Source organism: Myotis daubentonii, chromosome 3 (assembly GCF_963259705.1).
Source record: "Myotis daubentonii chromosome 3, mMyoDau2.1, whole genome shotgun sequence".
Lineage (NCBI taxonomy): Eukaryota > Metazoa > Chordata > Mammalia > Chiroptera > Vespertilionidae > Myotis > Myotis daubentonii.
The window spans coordinates 6,930,196-6,953,369 of record NC_081842.1 but is presented as its reverse complement, the minus strand read 5'-3'; the positions used below and the strand labels follow the sequence as shown (position 1 = coordinate 6,953,369).

General features: G+C 45.6%; 1 protein-coding gene across 5 annotated transcripts; it reads left to right on the top strand.

Annotated features, from left to right (window-relative positions):
* The first annotated feature begins 678 nt into the window (after positions 1-678).
* Positions 679-21,687, top strand: ZBTB21 (zinc finger and BTB domain containing 21). Of its 5 annotated transcripts, XM_059686518.1 has the most exons (3): positions 679-1,146; positions 14,290-15,887; positions 16,485-21,687. In XM_059686518.1, the coding sequence occupies exons 2-3, from the start codon at positions 14,303-14,305 to the stop codon at positions 17,477-17,479; spliced, it is 2,580 nt and encodes an 859-aa protein (XP_059542501.1). In that variant the 5' UTR covers positions 679-1,146; positions 14,290-14,302; the 3' UTR covers positions 17,480-21,687. The 5 variants fall into 5 exon arrangements, with proteins under 5 accessions (XP_059542501.1, XP_059542499.1, XP_059542497.1 ...); XM_059686516.1 differs by having other exon boundaries at positions 680-1,246; positions 14,290-21,687; XM_059686514.1 differs by having other exon boundaries at positions 681-1,146; positions 14,290-21,687.
* The last annotated feature ends 1,487 nt before the right edge of the window (positions 21,688-23,174 follow it).

Genomic DNA, 23,174 nt, shown 5'->3' with positions numbered 1-23,174 from the left:
GTGTGGGTTCAATCTCCCGTCAGGGCACAGACAAGAATCAAGCAATGAATGCATAAGTGAACAAATCAATGTTTACCCCTCTCTAAAATCTGTACTTTAAAAAAAAAAAAATCTTTTAAAAAAGGTGAAGTGCGTTCTCTGAATTAATGGACTTGTAATATTCCTGCAGGAAAACTAAGCCTAAGAAACATGAAATTAAAATTAATATTAGAGAAAGTTAACTGCCCATTTAGCTGGATGCTACTGAAAGTGGAGGTTTTGTCGGTGAGCAGCAGTGGACAAGCAGAGGCCATCAGGCACGTGATCGGAGCAAGCACCCCGATCTGTGCCAGCAGGGCGACTCTGGGGCCCCGTTCACGCCAATTCACTCTCAGGTGGTCCTTCGTGATCAGACCCTCTGGTGGGAGATGCTAGCTCTCAAGGTCAGCAGGTTCATACGCGGCGCACTTGCACGCAAGCTTCCTGCGGGGGCGACTCGTTGAGAGCCCCTACGAGCCAGGCATCGCCGGCGCCAGTGCCCACGACCCCGGTGACGCCCACACGGGGCCCCAGGCGGCTCCCGCGCCCGCGCCTCCACTGGGGAAGCGACCTCCGAGGGGCGTGCGGAGGCGCCGCCACACGCGCTGGGCCGGGGGCGGGGCGGACGTCCGCTGCCAGCCTCCGCGGTGCGCGCGTCGCTCCGGCGCGGGGACTCACCGGGCCCACCCGCGCCGCGTCCCGAGATGCGCGCCCCTCCCGCCGCCGCCACCCCTCGCGGCCGCCAGGAGTCTGCCTCGGGCTGGGCGAGAACTCGGAGCGGGAGGAAGGCGGGCGCCGGGAGGACGCTAGCGGCGGTAGGAGGCGGACGCGGGCGGCCCCGGTAGAAGCCGGGCGCGGGAGGACGCGGGTGGCGCTGGCTGTCCTCCCGTCGGCCCGACGCTGCCCCGCCCCCGGCGCCGCGCACCTCCCTCGCTCCGCCCCCGAGCGCCCGGCGGCCAATCACAGCCCCGCGCACGTGACGAGCGCTGCCTGCGATGACCTCATCCCTGGTGTGGGATGACGTCAAATTCAAGATGGATGGAATCACAGCGGCAGCGGCGGCTGCGGCGCGCGCGAGCCGAGTGTGAGCGGAAAGGGACCCGGCGTCTGCCTCCGGGCTGAAGACCGGTGAGTAACTGTCACGCCCCTCGCCCTAGGAGAACTGCGGGGCCCTGTGGAAGGCCACAGCCTCCCCGCAAAACGCGGCCTTTCCTGACGTAACTCTGAGGTGATTTCTCTCCTGTTTTTTCTCTCCTGTGGGTTGCGGGCTTTGGGCGCTTCTGCGCCTGCGCCGGCTCCCGTCCCTCACCGAGCATGCCCTGGGCTCCCACGTAGCCTATTGTGCCTTCACACTGCGCATGCTCCTTTCCCGCACTTGGCCTCGCCCTCGCCACTGCGCATGCTCGGTCCCTCACTGGGCTTCCCTCGCCGGGCCAGGTGGCCCTGGGGGCGGACGCGCCGGGCCTCTGAGCCAGCTGCTGCGCCGAACGGTTGGGTCGCCTTCCCGTCAAGGGCGCGTGCTCCCGTCCGGCGCAGTTGTGGCGGCGGCCACTGGCCGGTGTTTGCTGAGGGGCGCGCGAGCGTGCGCGGAAGCTGGAGGGTCAGTGGGACCCCGCACCTGCCACGGCCTACGCCCCCTCCCGCCGTCCCCTCGGGCCCCGCCGGCCTAACCGACCTGTAACCCAGGTCGACTTTGCTTTGCGCGCCTTGCCTCCTGGGCGGGCCGCCGCCAAACGCCTGGACCCCGGAGCGCACTCCTTTCCCCCCAGGCCCCGGGGAAGACCTGTTTCTCTGCCTCCACGCCCGCCGCGGAGCACAGCCCCCTCCGCTGGCCACCGGCGTTGCTGTTCGGCTTGGGAAAACCCCGGTGTGAAGTCGGCGGCCTGCGGTGGGGAAGGGGGGAGGGGAGGGGTTCAGACCGGCGGCTCCGGAGACCCCGGCCCAGAGACTTCCGTGGGCCCTGGTCCCCGTCATCTTGTGATGGGTGCTCCTACCGCCCAGGTCACTTACGGGGAACATACTCCGTAGCTCACTACAGACGATCGTGCCTTTGACTGCAGGAGAGCCCCTCCGTCCTAGCCCTTACCCGGTTACCGTGCACGCCAGCCCGGGGCTGCGGGCCTGGGGCAGAGGCGGGCGGGGGAGGGGGCTTCTGCAGCAGCACGCTTGGAGGCGGGGTGTTCTTAGGCAGGTTTTGCAGCGGGATTGCCTGACAGTGGGCGACGGGGCAAATGCTCATCAGACTCCGCACAGTGTAGCAGCCAGGGGTTTTCCGTGCCAGAGCCAGCACGAGCATCGGAGGGCATCCGTGTATTACAGCATAGTCCAGCGATTGTTCATCATGATGACCCTGAGTCATCAGTAAGGAGCCCGCATTGTGCTCTGCTTAGCTCGTTTAAGGGGACAGGGACATGGGTTAACCCATTTTAGGAAGATTTCTCCTTGACAGTTATTTTTTAAAACGTTTCCCTCCGTGCTTGGAGCAAATTCCTCATTCATCTGGAATGACTAGTCGTCCTCTGCGTCCTCTGCATTTAAATTGAAGCATCCCTAAATATTGATGATAAAAAGAAAGCAGGAACTTGGGGCTTTGGTTTACTTCAAAGTAACTTTAATTCATTTCTTTTAACACTATTGAATATATATAGTATGCTTCATTCTGTGGAAATAAACGTTGGAAAAGTTAAGTTACAGTGTTTAGGCAGGGGGATTAGGTGTTATGCAGGGGGTTTAGGTGTGTAACACAAAAGGGGCCGAGTTCCTGAGGGCATCTCCGGGTGAAGAGGTTTTTGAAGGGGCAAGTTTAGATGTCCCCAAAGCCAGTGGGGATGGGAGAGCAGATCTCGGGCTGCTTATGCAGGAGGCCTGACAGGTCCTGGGGACTCGCTAGAAAGGAAAGAGAAGAGGTTTCTGGTTTAGGAGAACTGGTGGTTGTCAGCACACCGAACTAAATAGGAAATAGGTGAAGACAAGCAGGTATGGGGATAGGGGCGAGAAGGTGTGGACCATGCCTGCAGTCCTGGACATGGGGGGTTTCCTGCGATGGAAGTCTTCATTGGGCACCTGAGAGGCTGGAGTTCCACGGAGAAGTCCAAGCAGAGAGACGGATTTCAGAGTCATTGCTCAGTGGTAAATGAAAGCCACAGGAACTCATATACACGGCAAAGAAAGCTGCCACGTGCTGAGCTCTATAGCAGATGCTGGAGCAACAAAGGTGAGCAAGTCCAGGTCTTGAGCTTTAGTGTGATAATTTCTCTCTCTCCCCAATAGATATCTGCGAGGCGTTGTGCTAATCATTAGGGATAACAGGCGGAAACAAGGGTTCTCCCTTTTAGGGACTCCCATGAAGGGTATCACTCAAAATAGTTGTATTATTGCAGAGAGAGGATAAGTGTTATGGTAGTTCAGATGACTAAGCTACTGGATAGGGGCAAAGTACTAAAGCTATACAGGAACAGTGCATTTGAGCTGGATCTTTCTGTGGAAGTTGGCTGAGTAAAGAAATGGTAAGAAACCAGGGGTGCAAGTTTGTAGGGTGGATGGTAAGAAATGTCCAATAAGCCAATAAGGGTGGAGAAATTAATTGCAACCAGAGCATGAAGAGTCCTGTATGTCAGTCCAGCATTTGGACTTTATCTAGGAAGTAATAGGAAAATCAATATAAGGGACCAGCTTTATGATAGGAAATAAAAAAGCATAATTTCCACTCCTGCACTTAATTGGAATGTCAGAGTACTGAAAAAAATCAATACTTATTGTTGTGCAAGATACAATGTTGAGCATTGTGAAGAGTGTCAAAAGATACTAAGTAGATTCTCAGTCCTTAAAAGCTGACAGTTCAGTTGGGGAGACACAGATGACTAACAGTGTAAGGCATTGAATAAACACTACATCACTGATGCCACTCTGTGTAATGCAGGAGTTGAAAGGTGTTTGCTCATTCTAGACTGAAGTAGTCAGGGAAGGTGTGTTAATTCATTTTCTAGGGCTTCCATGACAGAGTACCACTCACTGATAGCTTAAACAACAGAAACTTATTTTCTCACAGTTCTGGAGCCTGGAAGTCCAAAATTAAGGTACAGGCAGGGTTGATTTCTCCTGAGGCCTCTCTTTGGTGCGTAAATGGCCATCTTCTCTCTGTCTTCATATCGTTGAACCTCTGTGTTTGTGTCCTCTTGTTATAAGTCAGGTTGGAGTAGGGCCCAAAGACCTTTTTAACTTAATTACCCCTTTAAAGACCTTATCTGCAAATACGCTTAAATTCTGAGGTACTGGGGGTTAGAACTTCAGCATATGAAGGGGGTGGGGGGGATGGGACTGGTCACACAATCCAGCCCATGACAGAAGGCTTAATTGGAACTTGAGCTGAGCTTTGAAAGATAATGTTGAACTGAGTAGGGAGCTGGGGAGGGGGCTCCATGAGGTATAGAACATTACGGAGTGGGTGATAGAAGAAGCAGGACGTGCAGGTTGTGTCTCAGAGATGAAGTGTCTGAAGCAGGAAGTTAGCACCAGGATAACTAAGGGGGGGGGGGGGGGTCTAAAAACTAGTTTGAAACCACATTTACAGAACCTTGGAGCACACGTTTTTAAAATCTTGCCTTTTAGCCTAATGGAGAACCATTGTTTTTATTATTTTGTTTTTAAACAAAGTCGAGTCTGGCTCTTTTCACTTAGGTCTTACGTCTCAGCTCAAATATCACATCAAGGCATTTCCTTGCCCTCCTCTCCAAACCGCTAGTTACTCTACTCAGTCAAAGCACCCTATTTCTTTCCGTTATAACACAGCACAGCCTGAACTCATCTTTTTTGTTTCCTTGTTTATCATGTGATTTACCTCACTAGAAAGTAGGAGCCTTGTCTGTTTTGTACACCCCTGTATTTCCGGTATATCTCACCATCTAATAGGAGCTCAGTGAGAGTGAATTAATAATGCTGATACTTAATGTGTTCAATCAATGAACGATCAAAGCTTTGTTTTGGAAAGCCCAGTCCAGCCGCAGTTTATCCATGCATTTGGAAGGGAAGACAGGAAGAATGAATAGCACATGAAATATGTTGTTAGCATCATCTAATAACAAGAACAGGAAAAGATTGATTGGGTTGAATAGAAAAAGGAATTTATCATAAAGATACAGGGTTGCTCTTGAGGTTTAAGGAAAAGCTAAAGAATTGGACGGAAAGAGAAAAACCATGGTATGTAACTGCAGGAATCTGTGTAGCCAGGCCCTGGCAGGCTGCACTCCCAGACCACTGCTGAATAAATCAGCTTCCACTTACTGCCTTTGTCGTCTCCTCAGGCCAGGTTCCAGAGAGAACGTTTCTAATCAGCTTGGCTTTGGTTATGTACTTACTCCTGAGCAAGGGAGAATAGGCATCAGACTGTACTTAGGGGGACGAGGGTAGTTCTTCCAAAGCCAAATCAAGGGGCTTCCTGCAGCAGGAGGAGGAGGAGTGGCTGCTAAGCTGCCAAGACCAGAGAGTCTCCACTCACCCTGAACTGAGTTACAGCAGAGCCATTCAGCTGGAGGTGCAGAGAACACACCTTTAATCAAAATTACACCTTCTCAAGAGACTGAAAATGTGGTGAGAGGCGATCCAAGGGAGTGAGTGACATTGCTCTCTTGAAGGATCAGATAAGCAAGGCTGGCGTTGAAATCAGAGGAGCTTCAAATAATGTCTGGATGTCTATATTGTCCCAGAGTGAGTGTCAAATGTAGGTGCGTTGTTTCTCTGTGTGTGTGCTTTTTGTTACATGCATTTCTTTTTTTCCAGTGTCATTTTTAGGACTATATTAGCAGTCCCCAACATTCCAAAGGCTTCTGTGCTCAGAGTTAATTCTAGGTTAATATATAAAGAGACATTTCTCTATAAATCTGGTAGTAAGGGTTTTGTCTGCTAGTCTTGGAGCCAATTTGATGTATAATGTACCTTAGCTCTAATGCCAGCCTGAGTTTTAGTCTCCAGAACTTGAAAGTTGGGTTATTTTGATCCCTTCCCATCTTCCTTTCTGAGTGCCTTACTCAGCTCCAAGTGTCTTTTCATCCAAGTGGTTACGTGCTTCCCTTTTTCTGTTTCAATTCCCCAGAAAGCTGTGTATTCCAAAAGAGCCTGCCTTCCACCCATCCCCTTAAAAATCTTAACTCCTTGCAACTCCTCTACATCCTATCTAATAAAAGAGAAAAATGGTAATTGGCGTACGACGATACCCTTTTCATTGGCTAATCAGGGCTATATGCAAATTAACTGCCAACTAAGATTGGCAGTTAACTGCCAACAAGATGGCGGTTAATTTGCATATGTAGGCACAATGCAGGGAGGCTAAAGGGAAAGCAGGAAGAAGCCCCCTGCCACTGACAGTGATCAGAAACCCGCCTTTGCCCTGCCCCCCAGCCATGATTGGAGAATCAGGTGCCTTTGCCGCCCTGGCCAGTGATAGCAGGAAGTTGGGGTGGAGCCAGCGATGGGAGCTGGGCACGGTCAAAGCTGGCAGTCCCAGGAGCTAGGGGTCCCTTGCCTGGGCCTAAAGCGAAGCCCACGATCGTGGGGCCGCTGCAGCTGCGGGTCCCCGCTGCCTGGGCGGGACGCCTAGGCCAGAGGTGTTAGGCCTGGGCAGGGGCGGAGCCTGCAACCACGGGGAGCTGGGGGTCCCCTGCCCAGGCCTGACACCTCTGCCGGAGGCCTCAGGCCTGGTCAAGGGGCCGATCCGGTGATTGGTGATCGGAGGGTGATGAGGGTCAACTCCTCTGGCCGAGGCATCAGGCCTGGGCGGGGGGCGGAGCTGGGGATTGGGGGGATATGATGGTCCCCTTGCCCAGGCCTGAAGCCTGGGTCAGAGGCGTCAGGCTTGGGCGGGGGGTGGAGCAAGCGATCAGAGGGAGATGGGGGTCCCCTGCCCAGGCATGATTCCTGGGCCAGAGGCCTCAGGCCTGGGTGGGGGCCAGAGCCAGTGATCAGGGGGAGATGGGAGTCCCTTGTCCAAGCCTGACACCTCTGGCAGAGGCGTCAGGCCGGGGTAAGGGGCCGATCCTGCGATTGGAGGGTGATGGGGGTCAACGCCTGAGGGCTCCCAGTATGTGAGAGGGGGCAGGCTGGGCTGAGGGACACTCCCCCCCCCCCCCCCACACACACACACCCAGTGCACGAATTTCGTGCACCGGGCCCCTAGTTTGATATAAAGAGGAAACTATTTGCATTGAAATAAATTATATTAAAATATGAATTCCCCGCTCCTCTTAGCATTTAGTATCTGAGGAATTTGAGGTGCTGATATGAATTAATTTTTTGGAATCCAGTTATGAAGGGCTTTGGGCCAGGGCAAGCCTTCGGGAGTTTTGAAGCCCTGGTAGGATCAAATGAGTGTTTCTGAAAAGTACCTGTAGTAGAAACCTGTATTAACAATCAAGTGAGTGTTACTACTAGTCAAGTGAGCCGTGAGTCCCAAACCTTCCTGATGTCCCCCTGTTCACTCATCCACCCTCCCACCCCTGGCCCAATTAACTGCTTCCTGAAATCAGCATCATTATACACTTCCTGTGTCCTTCATCATGCATGTCCTACGACAGGAATGTGTGCTACTGGGCAGCAGGCAGCCGGCCAGCTCATTCATCTGCCTTCACCAGCACCTCTTGTGATACGTGACATGTAGCAGGCCCACATAAACATTCAGGAAAGGAAGGAAATAAAATGTGTGCTTGCCATATCGGAAACACTATATATACTAGGAACTTTCAAACATACTGTGTCTTTCGTTCATCATGAAAATCCTTTGTGGTGGGTAGTGTTAGCCCTGCTCGTCAGGTTAAGAAAACCACTAGTACTGGACTCAGAAAGGTCGAGTGATCTTTACAAGGTTACATATCTAGTAGGTGGCAATGCCAGGTTTCAGGCAAGTACACAGATTTGAAAGTCTTCCCATGACTTGTTAACTATAAAGATTCTCTCATTTGGAAATTTCAGGAAACAGCATGAAATAGAAAGTTCAGGCAGAGTTTGGGAAGATACTTGTCTATGGGACCCAGTGGTAAGCAAGCCAGCCCTGTATCAGAATCTGGTTTTCCTGGGGGATTTCCTCCAAGCCTTTTTTGCCACTCATAAAGGGGACTTTTCTTCCCATCTCACCCACTTTTCTTTTAAGAGTGCAGAGGTTTTTCCACCATGACTGGTAGCAGGAGCACTTGCACTGATGAGTAAGGTAGAGATGAGCAAAGGGAAAGGTACAGGACGTGGGTACAGTGGCAATGTGTATACATAGAGCTTTTAAACTTATGATGCACTGTCTTCTGTAAGTCAGAGGCTGATTATTCATAATTAAAACATGCGTGAGAAACGGAGTGTGATAAGCCGGCAGATTTATGGAAGAGAAGGTACATCCAGTAACAAAGCTGGCCTCGTCTGACAGAAGAGCAGAAAAGGCAGTGGGTTTTGAGAATTCAGCCTGCACACCCACCAGCCACACAGGGTTTTGCTGGATTATTTCATGACATTTCACAGTGTGGGTTTCTCCCCCTTTTGCCTGCATTTTTAACATAGCATTTTATATTTTTAGTTGTTAAGTTCCATTAAAACACAGAAGTTCAGAATGTTACTTGTTTGCAGCTCTACCAGGAAAGGAGCCATTGTTTTTCAGTTTTAGTAATTGAATGAAAGATAAAAGCAAAGGCCTCAACCTGTGAGGGGTCTGCCCTGTGCTCTCTGTCCTGTTGCTCCAGGCATCGGAGGGTTGGGCTACTGGAGAGGTGGAAGAGGTCACGCTCCCCTTACAGTCCTCGAGTGTAGCCCCCAGGGCCCTCAGGCCTCTATCCTCCTTCCAGCCTCATTGCCTGCCTTCCCTACTCACCTGCCCTCCCCTATGTGTGTCCTTCCTTTGCTCCAGCCCGCCACTGTGTCTTGTCCCTATTATGTTGGACATACTGCTCCTGTCCTTGAAGTGCCCTTCACCCTTCCTTCCTGACTCCTCCCATGTTTTTTTTTTTTGATGGTTAATCCTCACCTGAGAATATTTTTTTCCATTGATTTTTAGAGGGAGGGAGGAAAGGGATAAGGCAGGAAAGAGAGAGAGAATCATTAATGTGAGACACATGGATTGGTTACCTCCCCCACACGCCCCAACTGGGACCAGGGAACAAACCTGCAACCAAGGTACATGCCTTTGACCAGAAATTAAACCGGAGACCCTTCAGTGCGTGGGCCAACGCTTTAACCATTGGGAATACCGGCCAGGGCTCCTCCCATGTTCTTAACACCTGATTGTTCATGAGGCCTCTTACCTTGCATGCCTTCTCTGACTTTCCTCTCACCTGGATCAGTGCCATCACCTATATTGTCTCTACTCTGTGTACCTGTCTGGTGCTTAGCATATTGGAGCATGGGATGACAGATTGACTTGTTCTGTTCCCACGCAAGATTTCAGGTGCCCATAAGGCAGGTCCGTGCTTGTCAGATAGATATCTACCACGTCTAGCTGGTTCTGGCACATACTCGACGGATGCCGAGTAATGAGAAGCATGTAACATGATGACTAAGAGTACAGGCTCTGGGGCCAGACTCCAGACCCACTACTAACTGACTGGGTGACCTTGGCTACATTACTTGACCTCTAGTGCTTCCGTTTCCTAATTTGTAAAACAGGGATGATGCCAGTGCCTAGCTTAGGTGTTTATGTGAGCGTTAAAAGGAAACTAGTGACAGGTGATGTAGGAATTAAGAGTGTGGCCTCTGAAGCTGAGGCCTGCTCTGCTGCTTACTAGTAAGTCTGTGACCTTGAGCATGTACCTTATCCCTCTGTGCCTGCGTTTCCTCATCTATAAAATGGGGGTGGTGATAAGAATAGTACCTATAGTGTAGGGTACTGCCTTTGCTGTGAATATTGAGTTAACGAATGAAAAATGTTTACAGTAATGTGTGGCCGTAAATGTTCAATTAGTGCTTGAGTAAATAGATTGGAAAATACTATAGAGTTGTTTATCAAGCATATCAGGAATTTGGATATACTTAGCCGGTTCTTGGGCAAACAATCTCATTGATAACTCTAAATGGAGGTTACACTCAAATAGTTTTTAGTCCCCAAATAATTTTCAGGGACAATGACTATGTCTTTTACAACTCAACTCTGAGTGATTTATTGTTCCCTAATTACCAGATGTTTTTATTCAAAGACTAGAGGCCCGATGCATGAAATCCCTGCAAGAGTAGGCCTTCGTTCCCCTGGCTGCCAGCACCAGCTTCCCTCCGGCACCCAGGACTGGGCTTCCCTCGCAGCCCCAGCTTCATCCGGTCTAATTAGCATATTATGCTTTTATTATAGATTATAGAAGCCTGTGGTTCAAGGGATTGGAAGTACTTACTTAGAACAAAAACAGGGATGATAATTTGAAGAAAGCAAAAGAAGGAAACTTCTGAACAATGAAAAGTGAGAAAATGTTGACTTTTAGCGTATAGGAATAGGGTGCAGATGCTATGTGGAATAGCATTTGCTTCATGTTCAAGGACAAAATCTCATTCGGTTTAGTCTTCACACAGTTCTTCAGCCTATACCTATAGTTTCAAGTTTCCATTGCGTCTTGTTATGTGTCCCCCCCAAAAAAGCAGACCCTGGACAAGGATTCAGATGTGGAAGTTTATTTGAGAAGTGATCCCAGGACGCACAAGAAAGATTATAGGGAAAGTGAAGCAGGAAAGGGTGCCAGTAAAAGGTACATTAATAAATAGATTTCTGCTAACATTTAATATATCAAAACTGAATTCTTGAAAAAAATCTGAACTAATTTTTCTATCAAATTTCATCTCAAGTACAAGCATCCTTCCAGTTGTTCTGGCAGAATACTTGGAGACATCCTTAACTGCTCACCTTCTTATCCTCTATAGTTAATCCACTAGAACTCCTAATGACTGCCTTTATCTCCCCTGCTACCACCTTGGCCCAGGAACCATAGTGTCTCACATGGATCACTGCAGTGGACTCCTAGCTGGTCCAGGCTGCCATCATGTCTCACTTGCATCATTGCAGCAGCATTCTAGTTGGCCTTCCAGCTTCCACTCTTTCCCTACTTTCCATGGTCCATTCTCAACAATGTAGCCAGAGCGATCCTTTTAAACATAATTCCCTGCTCAGAATCTTCCTATGGCTGCCCAATAAAAAGTGTAGTTCTTCCATGCGTCCACCCAACCCTGCACAGCCTCTTCTCATGCTTCTCTGATGTCATCCTCCATGCCTCCCTCGGCTCTCACCTCCATCCCTGCTGTTATCTTGACGCTCCCCTCTGCTTGTAATGCTCTTCCTCAGTGACCATCCTCATGGCTCATCCTTGCCACCTTCAGGCCTTCTCAAATGCCATTTGTTGAATGAGTGAGTAAGTGGTAACAATTACTGCTTTCTCATTTAATTCTCACAGTAGCATTGTTGAGGCTCAGAGGTTGATTAGCCTAGAGCACTTTCTTTCACACTGTCTTGACTCTGGCCCACAGGAAGGAGTATATTATACATCCCAACCCAGTACTTGCTCACATGTTTGGATGTGTGTACATAGAAGCAAGACAGAACTTCCACAAGACCTTAGTTAGCCTTACTACATTTGAGACATTCTGACATTTTTCACTTTGCTCTAGTTATTTTATTACTAGTTTTATACCACTAAATTGATTTTAAGAAACACCTTTGAAAAATACTTGTCCAAGCTTTTGATTCTTAATCTGTTGTTTTTCCCCTGTGGCAACATCTGAACCAGCTTTCTCAAAAATCATTAGCACTACAAACTGTTCAGTACTCAGCTAAGTTGCTAAGTTTGGTATTATAAGCTTATCTCTTTCTATGCTGACTTTTGTAAAAGATGACAGGTTTCTTTGCACATAAATAGATGTGTGATTATAAAGACAGTACAGTGGGGCTAAGGGAGAAATTAAGATGGCTAACAGAACAGGAAAGGAAGGGAAAATACCTTTATCAGGCAATCACAAATACAAGCACTAAAATTTACCACTGATATGAAATGATGGCAGTCAGAAATGAACCGAAAATCAGACAAGTGCGGCCGAGGTGAGTGATTGTGGACAGGCCACAGGCTTTGTCCCGGAAGCAAAGCCATGCCTCTGAGTTGGTTAAATTGAGTCAGCACCGGAACAGGGAGTCAGAGTAACATTAAGGACATGGTATAGGATGCTTGGTCGCTCCAGGTTGGTGACTTACCAGACTCTTCTTGTGGGCTCTTCTGAAGAGCCCAAATCTGGTTGACCTGCAAAGGCTTGTCCTTTGAAGCCAGGGGACAACCTGCACATGTGCTGGGTGTGGAGTTTGGTACATCCACAGCTTGCCCTCTAGAGAATGATAAAACTGTCACAAGTCTTAATTACTTTGAATCCATTTTAATATTAAAAATAAATATCATAAGTCTTTTAACACGTTTTAACAGTCAGTCACCGGTGACTGACACTATACTTTCCGTCAGGAAAACAAAACGGGTTGGGTGCTTAATGTGCTAAAGAAAGATGGCATTATAAAATCGAACCAAAGAGATGAGGTGTTACAGTAACATTATCTCTTTATGAAATGGCTTTCTTTGTCCAGAACATGGGTAGGTTTCAAGTGAGCCCCTTCTTTTTTGATATTGAGTTAAATGCCTATTAATCCTGCGATTTCTGAAAATTAATTGCACATCATTTGTCTAGTCCTTACTGTGTATGAGATGTTAGCTCACCTAATCTTTACAACAACCTTAAAGGAGGGCATGGTCCATGTTTCCATTTCAGATGAGGCACCTGATAATCAGGCTAATCGACAGCAAGGGAGGAGGAGCCTGCTTTCGAACCCCAGCTTCTTGGGCAGAGCCTGCACCCAACCACTAGGTTGTCTCACCTTTAGATTTGAGAAGAATGTCAGGGAAATCCCAATTCAATCCCTTAATTTTGAATTAGTAATAATTTAGTTTAGACTTAGGTCAAAGTTTCCTTTATGCTATTATTGACTATGTGATTTTGGTAAGAAAATAATACTCAGGAGATTGCAAGGTGTTTAGCATACATAAGAAAACAAATTATTTTATTCTTTACCATTTCTAACATTTGTTAAATAGTAATTAGGATACAGTAGTCATTAGCAGATGGTTTTTCACTTTCCAAATTTATGCCTATTTTTAACAGTCTGGTAAGACCTCTACTTTGCAACTCATTGTTAAATCGCATTGCTAATGAATATATCCAGTAGTGGGGGGTGGAAGAAACTTTCTTCTACCCTCTAGATCAGGGGTCCTCAAACTTTTTAAATGGGGGGGGGGGGCAGTTCACTGCCCCTCAGACCGTTGGAGGGCCGGAATATAGTTTAAAAAAAAACTATGAACAAATTCCTATGCACACAGCGGTGGCAAAAACATCCGGCGGGCCGGATAAATGTTTTCGGCGGGCCACATGTGGCCCGCGGGCCGTAGTTTGAGGACCCCTGCTAGATTTTCTGGGCTGGTCTAATCAGATCCACCTGAGACAGATTAACAAGAGCAAATAACCAAATGTAATTACATATGGGAACCCTGCATACATGAGAGGTCCAGAGACAGACTGGGGAAATGAGGTGTATGTGCTATTCTGAACTAAGGATGAGGTAAGGCACCAGGGGCTTCAGAGGAGAGGAGGTTCATTGTAGGATGAGAAGAGCAGATGTACAGTAATTAGTAGTTTGTCCTGCCATATAGAGAAGTCAAAAAGGTTATCCTAATTCAATTCTTCTACGTTGTTCGGAAGGCAACGTTTCTCTTGGGGTATCTGTTGCCTTTAACTCAAAATAATCCACATACCTCAGAGACACAACTTGGGTGACTCGTTCTGAACCCTCGACACTGTGATAAAAGGATTCCTTTCAGAATTATAGATGTCAGGCATTTCAGTACATCATAACTACTTCTCTGAACTAATAAGAATAGAACAAAACAGGAAATGGATAAGGACCCTAAATAATAAACTATTATTTTTAAATATCTCTTCCTTCCATACTTGCCATGGTCTAACAGCTTTTTTGATGGGTGAAAATGCCTGTGTTACAGTCTGTAGTTTCTAAAATCCCTCAGTTTTAATAATTGATGATCTACTTATGCCATGAGACCTGTTTCTTCATATTTTCCATGTTATTTAAATAAGATAGTTTAAACAAAGACTTTTGTGTGCCTATAATCTGCTAAATATTGGCACCTCTGAAAAGACAGTTAATGGTCTCTGCCTTTGCAGAGCATTTCACCTGATGGAGAACTTTTCACTGCATTGTTTATAATTTTATACTTTGTCTTTCAGATAAACCCAAGCAATGGAGGGATTACAGCATTACATCAACCCAGCACATGCCATTTCTCTCCTGAGCGCACTCAATGAGGAACGCCTCAAAGGACAGTTGTGTGATGTGCTTCTGATTGTTGGAGACCAGAAATTTCGAGCTCACAAAAATGTCTTGGCTGCTAGCAGTGAATATTTTCATAGTTTATTCACAAATAAGGAGAATGAGTTGCAAACTGTATTCCAGCTTGACTTTTGTGAACCAGACGCTTTTGATAACGTCTTGAACTACATTTATTCCTCGTCTTTGTTTGTGGAGAAAGGCAGCCTTGCTGCTGTGCAAGAACTAGGCTACAGCCTCGGGATTTCCTTTCTGACTAACATCGTTTCTAAAACACCTCAAGCACCCTTTCCAGTGTGTCCCAACAGAAAAAGAATATTCGTGGAACATGATGAAAACAGTTCTCAAAAGAGAAGTGTCATTGTCTGTCAAAGCAGGAACGAGGCACAAGGGAAAACGGTTAGTCAAAGTCCGCCCGATATAAGCCATACTTCCCAGCCCTCCCCAAACATTGCAGTCAAGGCCAATGCCAGTAAGCCACAGGTTTCCAAACCAGCCGAACCACTTCACGATTTGTCATTGACTGAAAAGAGTTGGCCAAAAGATGGTTCTGTGGGATACACAAAGTCTCTTGAGTGTTCTGGATCTTTGGATGATACTAACAGAAGCAGCCTGGGGAAAAGGAATGCAGTCCTGTCTTCCGCACCTCTGCAAGACAGAGAGGCAGTGGATGACAAACCAGGTGGAAGCAGTCCGCTGCCCAAAGGAAAAGCTATAGAGCTGGCCCTGAAAAGGCCCCGGCCACCTGTTCTGTCTCTTCGAAGCTCATCAGAGACTCCCTATCTATTGAAAGAAACTAACAGAGGAAATGGCCCGGGCGAGGACAGAAACTTGTTGTACTACTCAAAGTTGGGCTTGGTGATCCCGTCCGGTGGGTCTGCTTCTGCAAACCAAAGCATTGACAGAAGTGGCCCGCTTGTTAAGAGTCTCCTGCGACGGTCACTGTCGATGGACAGTCAGGTTCCTGTCTACTCACCCTCAATAGATTTGAAATCTTCCCAGGGGTCGTCTGCAGTGCAAAGCGATGCACCAGGGAATGTGTTCTGTGCTTTATCTCAAAAGTCATCTTTAAAAGAGGGTAGTGAGAAACCAACCCCAGAAGATGGGACTCCAGCCGCACAGCCACACCGCCTCCGGTCCTTCAGTGCTTCTCAGTCCACAGAGAGGGAGGGTGCACCCGCTGCTGCTGAGGTTCGAATCAAGACGGAGCCCCGCAGCCCACCGGCGGATCCCTCCGACATCATTCGGGTCACTGTGGGGGATGCCGCCGCGGCCGCTTCCAGCTCGAGAGACCTTTCTCTGAAAACAGAAGACAACCAAAAGGACATGAGCAGACTCCCAGCAAAAAGGCGGTTCCAGGCGGATCGAAGACTGCCCTTGAAGAAGCTAAAGGTGGACGAGCACGGCTCTCTGGTGTCAGAAGATAATCTCGAGGAAGGCTCAAGCCCCACACTCAAAGCAGATTTTCCAGATTCTGACTTGAGCAAAGATGAATTTGGTGAGTTGGAGGGAACAAGACCAAACAAAAAATTTAAATGCAAACATTGCCTTAAGATCTTTAGATCAACAGCAGGTCTTCACCGGCACATTAACATGTACCACAACCCAGAAAAGCCCTACGCTTGCGACATCTGTCACAAGCGGTTTCACACAAACTTCAAGGTGTGGACCCACTGTCAGACCCAGCACGGCATAGTGAAGAACCCGTCACCAGCCTCTAGTTCACATGCCGTTCTGGATGAAAAGTTCCAAAGAAAGCTGATTGACATAGTGAGAGAGAGAGAGATTAAGAAGGCCCTGATCATTAAGTTGAGGCGCAGCAAGCCCGGTTTTCAGGGGCAGAGTAGTTCCCCAGCTCAAGTCATCAAGAGGAACTTGAGGTCGCGAGCCAAAGGCGTGTACATTTGTACTTACTGTGGAAAGGCCTATCGCTTTCTCTCTCAGTTCAAACAGCACATAAAGATGCACCCCGGAGAGAAGCCTCTTGGAGGACACAAGGTCGCTAAGCCGAAAGCTCTCGCTCTTGATGGTCCGGTAGCGAGCAAGGAGGTTTTCCAGTGCCGCCTCTGTAACGCTAAGCTCTCTTCTCTCCTAGAGCAAGGCAGCCACGAGCGACTGTGCCGGAACGCCACCGTGTGCCCCTACTGCAGCCTTAGGTTCTTTTCGCCCGAGCTCAAGCACGAGCATGAGAGCAAGTGTGAGTACAAGAAGCTGACGTGCCTCGAGTGCATGCGCACCTTCAAGTCCTCCTTCAGCATCTGGCGGCACCAAGTCGAAGTCCACAATCAGAACACCATGGCTCCAGCCGAAAACTTCTCCTTACCCATCCAGGACCACAACGGTGAAGTCACCGGCTCCTCCAAGCCCCAGGCCCAGCCCGAGCCTCAGAAAGCAAACCACGTGGTCACACCAAAAGATGACAATGCATTCAGTGACTGTTCAGAGCAAGTCAACTTCGATTCGGAAGATTCCTCCTGTCTTCCCGAAGACCTTAGCGTTTCGAAGCAACTGAAGATCCAAGTCAAAGAGGAGCCTGTGGAGGAAGCTGAGGAAGTGGCGCCTGAGGCCAGCACAGCTCCGAAAGAAGCAGCTTCCAGCAAGGACCCGGGCCTGTGGCCCTGTGAGAAATGTGGCAAGACGTTCACCTCGCACAAGCAACTGGAGCGGCACCAGGAGCTCTTGTGTTCCGTGAAACCATTCATCTGTCACGTTTGCAACAAAGCTTTTCGCACCAATTTCCGGCTCTGGAGTCACTTCCAATCCCATATGTCTCAGGCTACAGAGGACTCAGCGCATAAAGAATCTGAAGTGTGCCCTGTTCCCACAAACTCTCCGTCGCCGCCACCTCTGCCCCCACCACCGCCGCTGCCCAAGATCCAGCCCCTGGAGCCTGACAGTCCAACGGGTCTGCCTGAAAATGCAGCTCCGGCCACGGAGAAACTGTTTGTGCCCCAAGAATCAGACACACTTTTTTACCATGCCCCACCCCTTTCAGCGATCACATTCAAACGCCAGTTTATGTGTAAACTTTGCCATAGGACATTCAAGACCGCCTTTAGTCTTTGGAGTCACGAACAAACCCATAATTAAAAGACCTCCCCTTTTTCCCTGTAACGAAATGGGAGCAGTCTCCAGATTTCAGCCTAAGTTGTGAAATGTGTCATATAAAACAAAAATATTTTTTACAAAAAAATAATAAAGGTTGGAAATTGTTATTCTTGAGTATAAGTTGGAGGTAAACTGACATTAATTAATAATGTCTACTCAACTTAGGAAAACACTTAAAAAATACTGTGCTTCTGGACCTTACAGTCACAGGACAACTTGACTTCATTAATGTTGAAATTGATTGGTCTTGGTTGTTTGCATGGTTCCTCATTCCACAGTGTCAGTATAATCTTTAATTTGAGGTGGTTTTGTTTTCTTACTGATTTGCAGCTAGTGAAATACTATTAAAGGATTTCTGCTTTTAATTATATCAGACACATAAGTTCTAGTTAAATCTCAGCCATGTTCTTAAGTCCAAAACTTATCTGGAAGAAGTGGAGTAGTTTGCAGTGTTGATTTAGGTTTTTAGAATACTCTAGCAATAAAAAAGTGATAAACCTCAACTTTAAGAAGTTATCCTGACACTTGATAAAAATATTTGGCATTTTGTGGTCATGTAGAATTTTTCGTATGAAAATTGTGAGAAATTTAAATCAGCAATAGTAATACTTAGATTTTCATAAAATAAAAACTTTCTCTTGGGTCACTTAGTGTAGTTATTGCTGGAAGACTTGGGAGATGAAAATATTAAGATTTCTGGAAGGCCCCTAAGGTCAGTTTACAAAGGTTTCAGTGGGGACACGTGTTGTGATCAGATTGCTGCTGTGCTGTGTCCACATCACAGTGCAAGTTCAGTCCAGCACTGGAAGGACTTAGATGTTTGGTTTCCTCTGGCTTATGCTGCCACAAGTTGAAAATCTGAGTGTATTTGGGACAAAAATAACGTGGCACTAATTTTGAAATTAATATTAGTATAGCAAAAAGGTCAGGACCTATATTTACATAGAGTCAGCCTAGGGGCTCTGAATCCTGAATTACCATTCACTTTCAGAGACATGAAGCAAAGGGAGAAACAGCACACTGCAGTCTCCACATACTTTTCAAAAATGATATTGACAGTATACAGTTTCCTACCTCTTTGTCTTGTGATAAGTTCTGTTAGAATTGGTTGGAGTTTGTCGTGGTAAAGCGTTCACGTGGTTCTGCTTCAAGTCACTGCTTAGCATTTCCTAAACGGCTGTTTAAGTACTATCAAGGGTCCAAAATTAGTTTTTGTGGTGTTTTTTTTTTTTTTAACTTCTTTTTGGCCCATAAGGTTTTAGCTTTTTTGGTTTCTTATAGGTGTTATCCAAAGTTCTAGGGGCTGTTTCAAAAGGTACAATTTTTATTTTACTTGTGTGGGGTGGTCAGATATATAAAAGTAGAAAAATTGGGGAATCTACAAAATCCTTTTAAGGTAGTGATGTGGATTAAGACCACCAAGTTTATTAATTTTTTTTACAAGCTATTCTTTCAAAAAAGAAAAATTACTACTGTGACTAAGAAATAGTATGCTGAGTACTTAAATTTGTGCTGTAGCAGAAAAGAACTGTCCTTATCAACCTCATTACCCACATTCCAGACCAAAGGTAGGAAGGACAGTCTCTTTATTTGAAACACAAACATTTTTATAAAATACTAATTGACTTTGTACATTATGTAAATTACATATGAAATTTTGCGTTTTATTTTTTCACTAGAGGCCCGGTGCACGAAATTTGTGCACTTGAGGGGGGCTCCCTCAGGCCGGCCTGCACCCTCTTGCAGTCCAGGAGCCCTCAGGGGATGTCCAGATGACAGCTTAGGCCCGCTCCCCGTGAGCCTGGCTTCTGGCTGAACAGCACTCCCCCTGTGGGAGCGCACAGTCTTTCCTCTGATAGGTCAATTTGCATATTAGCCTTTTATTATATAGGATTTGAAAACTCAAAAGTCCCAAAATATTTGAGTGGTTACTTCCTGTTTCTGTTCTTAAATTTGATGGTGAAAGGAAAATAAAATTAAGTTACAATTAATGATTATTACAATCTTTATATTTTCTTAAGTCTGCATTTTAGAGACAAAACTAAAGCATACAATTTAATGTCAAACATTAGGATGAATTATTGTCCATTGAGTTCATTCCCTGTATGATGTGGTATTTCTTACTCTGAACACCTTGGGATCTATCCCTTTAGTAGAAGACAGTTTCCCTCAGAGTAATCATTACTTATGGCTGTTTGAGTATCTAATAAATCCACAACACACAGTATCTTGGCATTGTAAATTCAGTATCCTAGGACTTGAACCTTTATGCCACTTTTTTGAGGTTTTTTAAATAAAGTTGACCAGTAAGATATTTTTGATCTAAATATAGGCGCTGCGAATCTGTTAGATTTTAAGAATTGCCAGTGGTTTGTCTTGTTAGTTCACATTTTTGTCTAGGCAAGGAACGTAAGACTTCAAATAAAATTTTGAACCAAAAACATTTATAATGCAGTTCTGGTTTTTCTATTACTTTTTATACTGTATCTTAAAAGCATTAGGCGGAAAGAGTTTATTTTGGTGGTCAAAAAATAAAATATGCTTCCACTCGTGTAACTATTTTAAGCGTTAAGAAGTAAAATAATGAAAGACAAGTTTATTGCTTTATTCAGTAAACAGGTTTTTAAAGAATATCTCAGTAGTCAAATACTCGGTGTAAGACGACTTGCTCTTTCATTGTTGCAACTCTTTAGCTAGCAAATATATTCTTGAAAAAAGATTTTTCTGATTGTAATTAGTTTTGGAAGTGTAGAAAGTTCATTATTCCTTGTAAGTATTCAGGATGTCTGCTTTTTTATGCAGTTGTGGAAAGAATGTAAGATGTTTTAATATATTCTTTGTTAATCTGAGAACTTGTTATTGAATCATTTTCTTCATGTTGGGGAAGGAGGGAGGAACATCATAAAACACGTTTTTATTAAGGTAAGCAATGGAGGTAACATTAGTGCACATTTTTATAGTAATATTTCAAGAATAATAGAATATTTACCTTTAAAACTGGTTATGGTTTGTATGTATTTATAATTTTATCAAAATATTCAGCTAATGATTCAACAGTGATGTCATGTGCATTTGTGGGGAGATTAAGTGGTTCTTGGTTTTCTGATCTGGAACAAGTCGTAACAACCTTCTCTTTAAAAATATGCCCCAGCACTTAATTGGTTATACTCTAATCCACACACAGCACCCCCTGGTGCTGAGAACAGACACAGACAAGAATAAAACATGGCCTTCCCTGGAGGTAAGGGGTGTTTCATCCACAGGCCAATGGCCACGGTGAGGGGGAGACAGGATTAGCTCATCTAAAGCTGGCCTTGTTCCCTCTAAGTGTGTGTGTGTTCCATAATCTGAAACTGTGGGAAGTGAAATTATTTGCCTTTTCTTAACTACAAAAAATAATTAGATGTCATTCATAACATCTCTTTATAAATTGCACTAATTAATATTGGAACATTATATCAGTTTCTGATGTATCAATGTTTTGCAGTAATTGTGAAAAGCATTCATTTAAATAATGCTAACACATTCTTTAATAAGTTCTTTAACACTGGCCTTTTTAAGTTTTAAAGATGGGTTTTTCCCTTGTGGCTTTAGCACTTTAAGAAGTTTGATGTTTGTCTAATTTTTTGCCATGTTTGTTCAGTGCTACTCTGGCTACGGCATTTCCACGCGACTAGGAAGAAACCGAACAGTCAGCATTTAGATCTGGAGGAGAAAAATGAGTTAACGTAAGGCTTTTCAAAAATTCCTTATAGAGGCAGTCATTTGTGAACCAAAGTATTCTGCTGTAAATCTGTAAAATAATTGAATTCAGTGCTCTTTGGTCATTTGTTAGTGCTATCCAGATTTTCCAGTTACATACTTGGTTAATATTGATTTTCCAAAAGTGATCATTTCTTATTGACATTAATCCAAGACTGTTCAAAACTTTTATTAAATATATGCTTATTGTTGAAAGAAAAACAAATGTGGTTTTGTAATTGTGTATTTTGTTGTTATATCCTTAGCAGAATAACTCATTGTTTGATTTTATTTAGGAATAAGCTTTTTTGGACTGAAAATTCATAGTCAAATAGGATTTCTGTGGAATGTTAATCCATTGCTTATTCGTATCCAATTCTGTTGTCTGTTTACTTTGCTTAAATCTTGACTAAGAATGATGGGAGTCAATAAATTTGTACTGTATTTTGTTTGGAGTCTCAGTCTCATTGGTATGTTTTAGACTTTGATGCTAATGATCGATAGCATTTAAATGTATGAAAGTGAAGATAAAACCCATCTAATTGGCTACTATGAATAACCACCTGCAAGTTGTAAGAGATTTAATTTTCCCCATTAGTTGCAAGTTACTTGTAGAATTGATTGCACTAATTTGGGCACCAGAAATATAACTAAAACCATATAAGCAGTAATCTGCCTGGGCACCTTTTTCTTTACTGTTCAAATTAGTATTTTTACAAAATGTAGAGGTAAATGCATAAAAAAGTTCATATCAAGTGATAAACTGTTTCTTAATTTTATAAGGCTTTCATGTTGTAGCATCCTTTTTCCTTCTAAGGTGGCTCTTTCATTACATGGGCATATATTAACTTCATTATGGTATACTAGAGGCCTGGTGCATGGATTTGTGCACCGGTGGGGTCCCTTGGCCTGGCCTGCGCCCTCTGGCAATCCGGAACCCCTTGCAGTGGTTCTCAACCTTCCTAATGCCGCGACCCTTTAATACAGTTCCTCATGTTGTGGTGACCCCCAACCATAAAATTATTTTCATTGCTACTTCATAACTATAATTTTGCTACTGTTAGGAATCGTAATGTAAATATCTGATATGCAGGATGTATTTTCATTGTTTGCAACCCACAGGTTGAGAACCGCTGCTGAGGGGATGTCAGACTGCTGGTTTTGGCCCGATCCCCGCAGGCCAGGCCAAGGGACTCGACTGGTGCACGAATCTGTGCACGGGGCCTCTAGTATGCATATAAGAACTTTGGTCAATCTCTTCCCACCCTCCCCCCTCCTCCCTTCCCTCTGAGATTCATCAATCTGTTCCATGTTTCCATGCCTATGCATTGAGCGTCTGCCTCCTGATGGTCAGTGTGCATCATAGCTACCGGTTGATGGCCAGTGGCTGTGGAAATAGGGAAGGAGAGACCAGATGGTCCTTACCGATTCGCTCCACCCAGGTTTGCACTTGCCTCTTCTGATGGTTTTGGTTTCCTTGCCTGATACCCTAAACTAGCCTTTCTGGGGAGCGTCTGGCTAAAAGTTTCTTGAACACACTTCACCAGGAATAAATGGCAGACTCTTTATTTGAATCTCCTTTAGCCCTCTTATTCCATTTCCACCAAATAGATTTGTCTTAAAATTTTACATCTGCCCTTTCTTAGTAAATTACAAGCTTTTCCAAGTTTGAGATTGTTGCATTCCTGTCACATCCTCCTGGGTCTTGGGCCCACACGCAAGGCAATGTCCAGCGGGTGATATTTTTACCTAGCCAGAGAGGCTAAGTCTTGGCTCTGTCAATGTCAGCTCTTATGAACTATGGAGTTGAGTGCAAGGTATTCTTTGTACAAGGCTTATGTCTGGAGAAAAATGTCCCCCTGTTGTCATAGAAGCACTTTGAAAATAAAGCATGGTGCAGCCCTCCTGTGCATGGATTCAGGTGTCATGCTCAGCC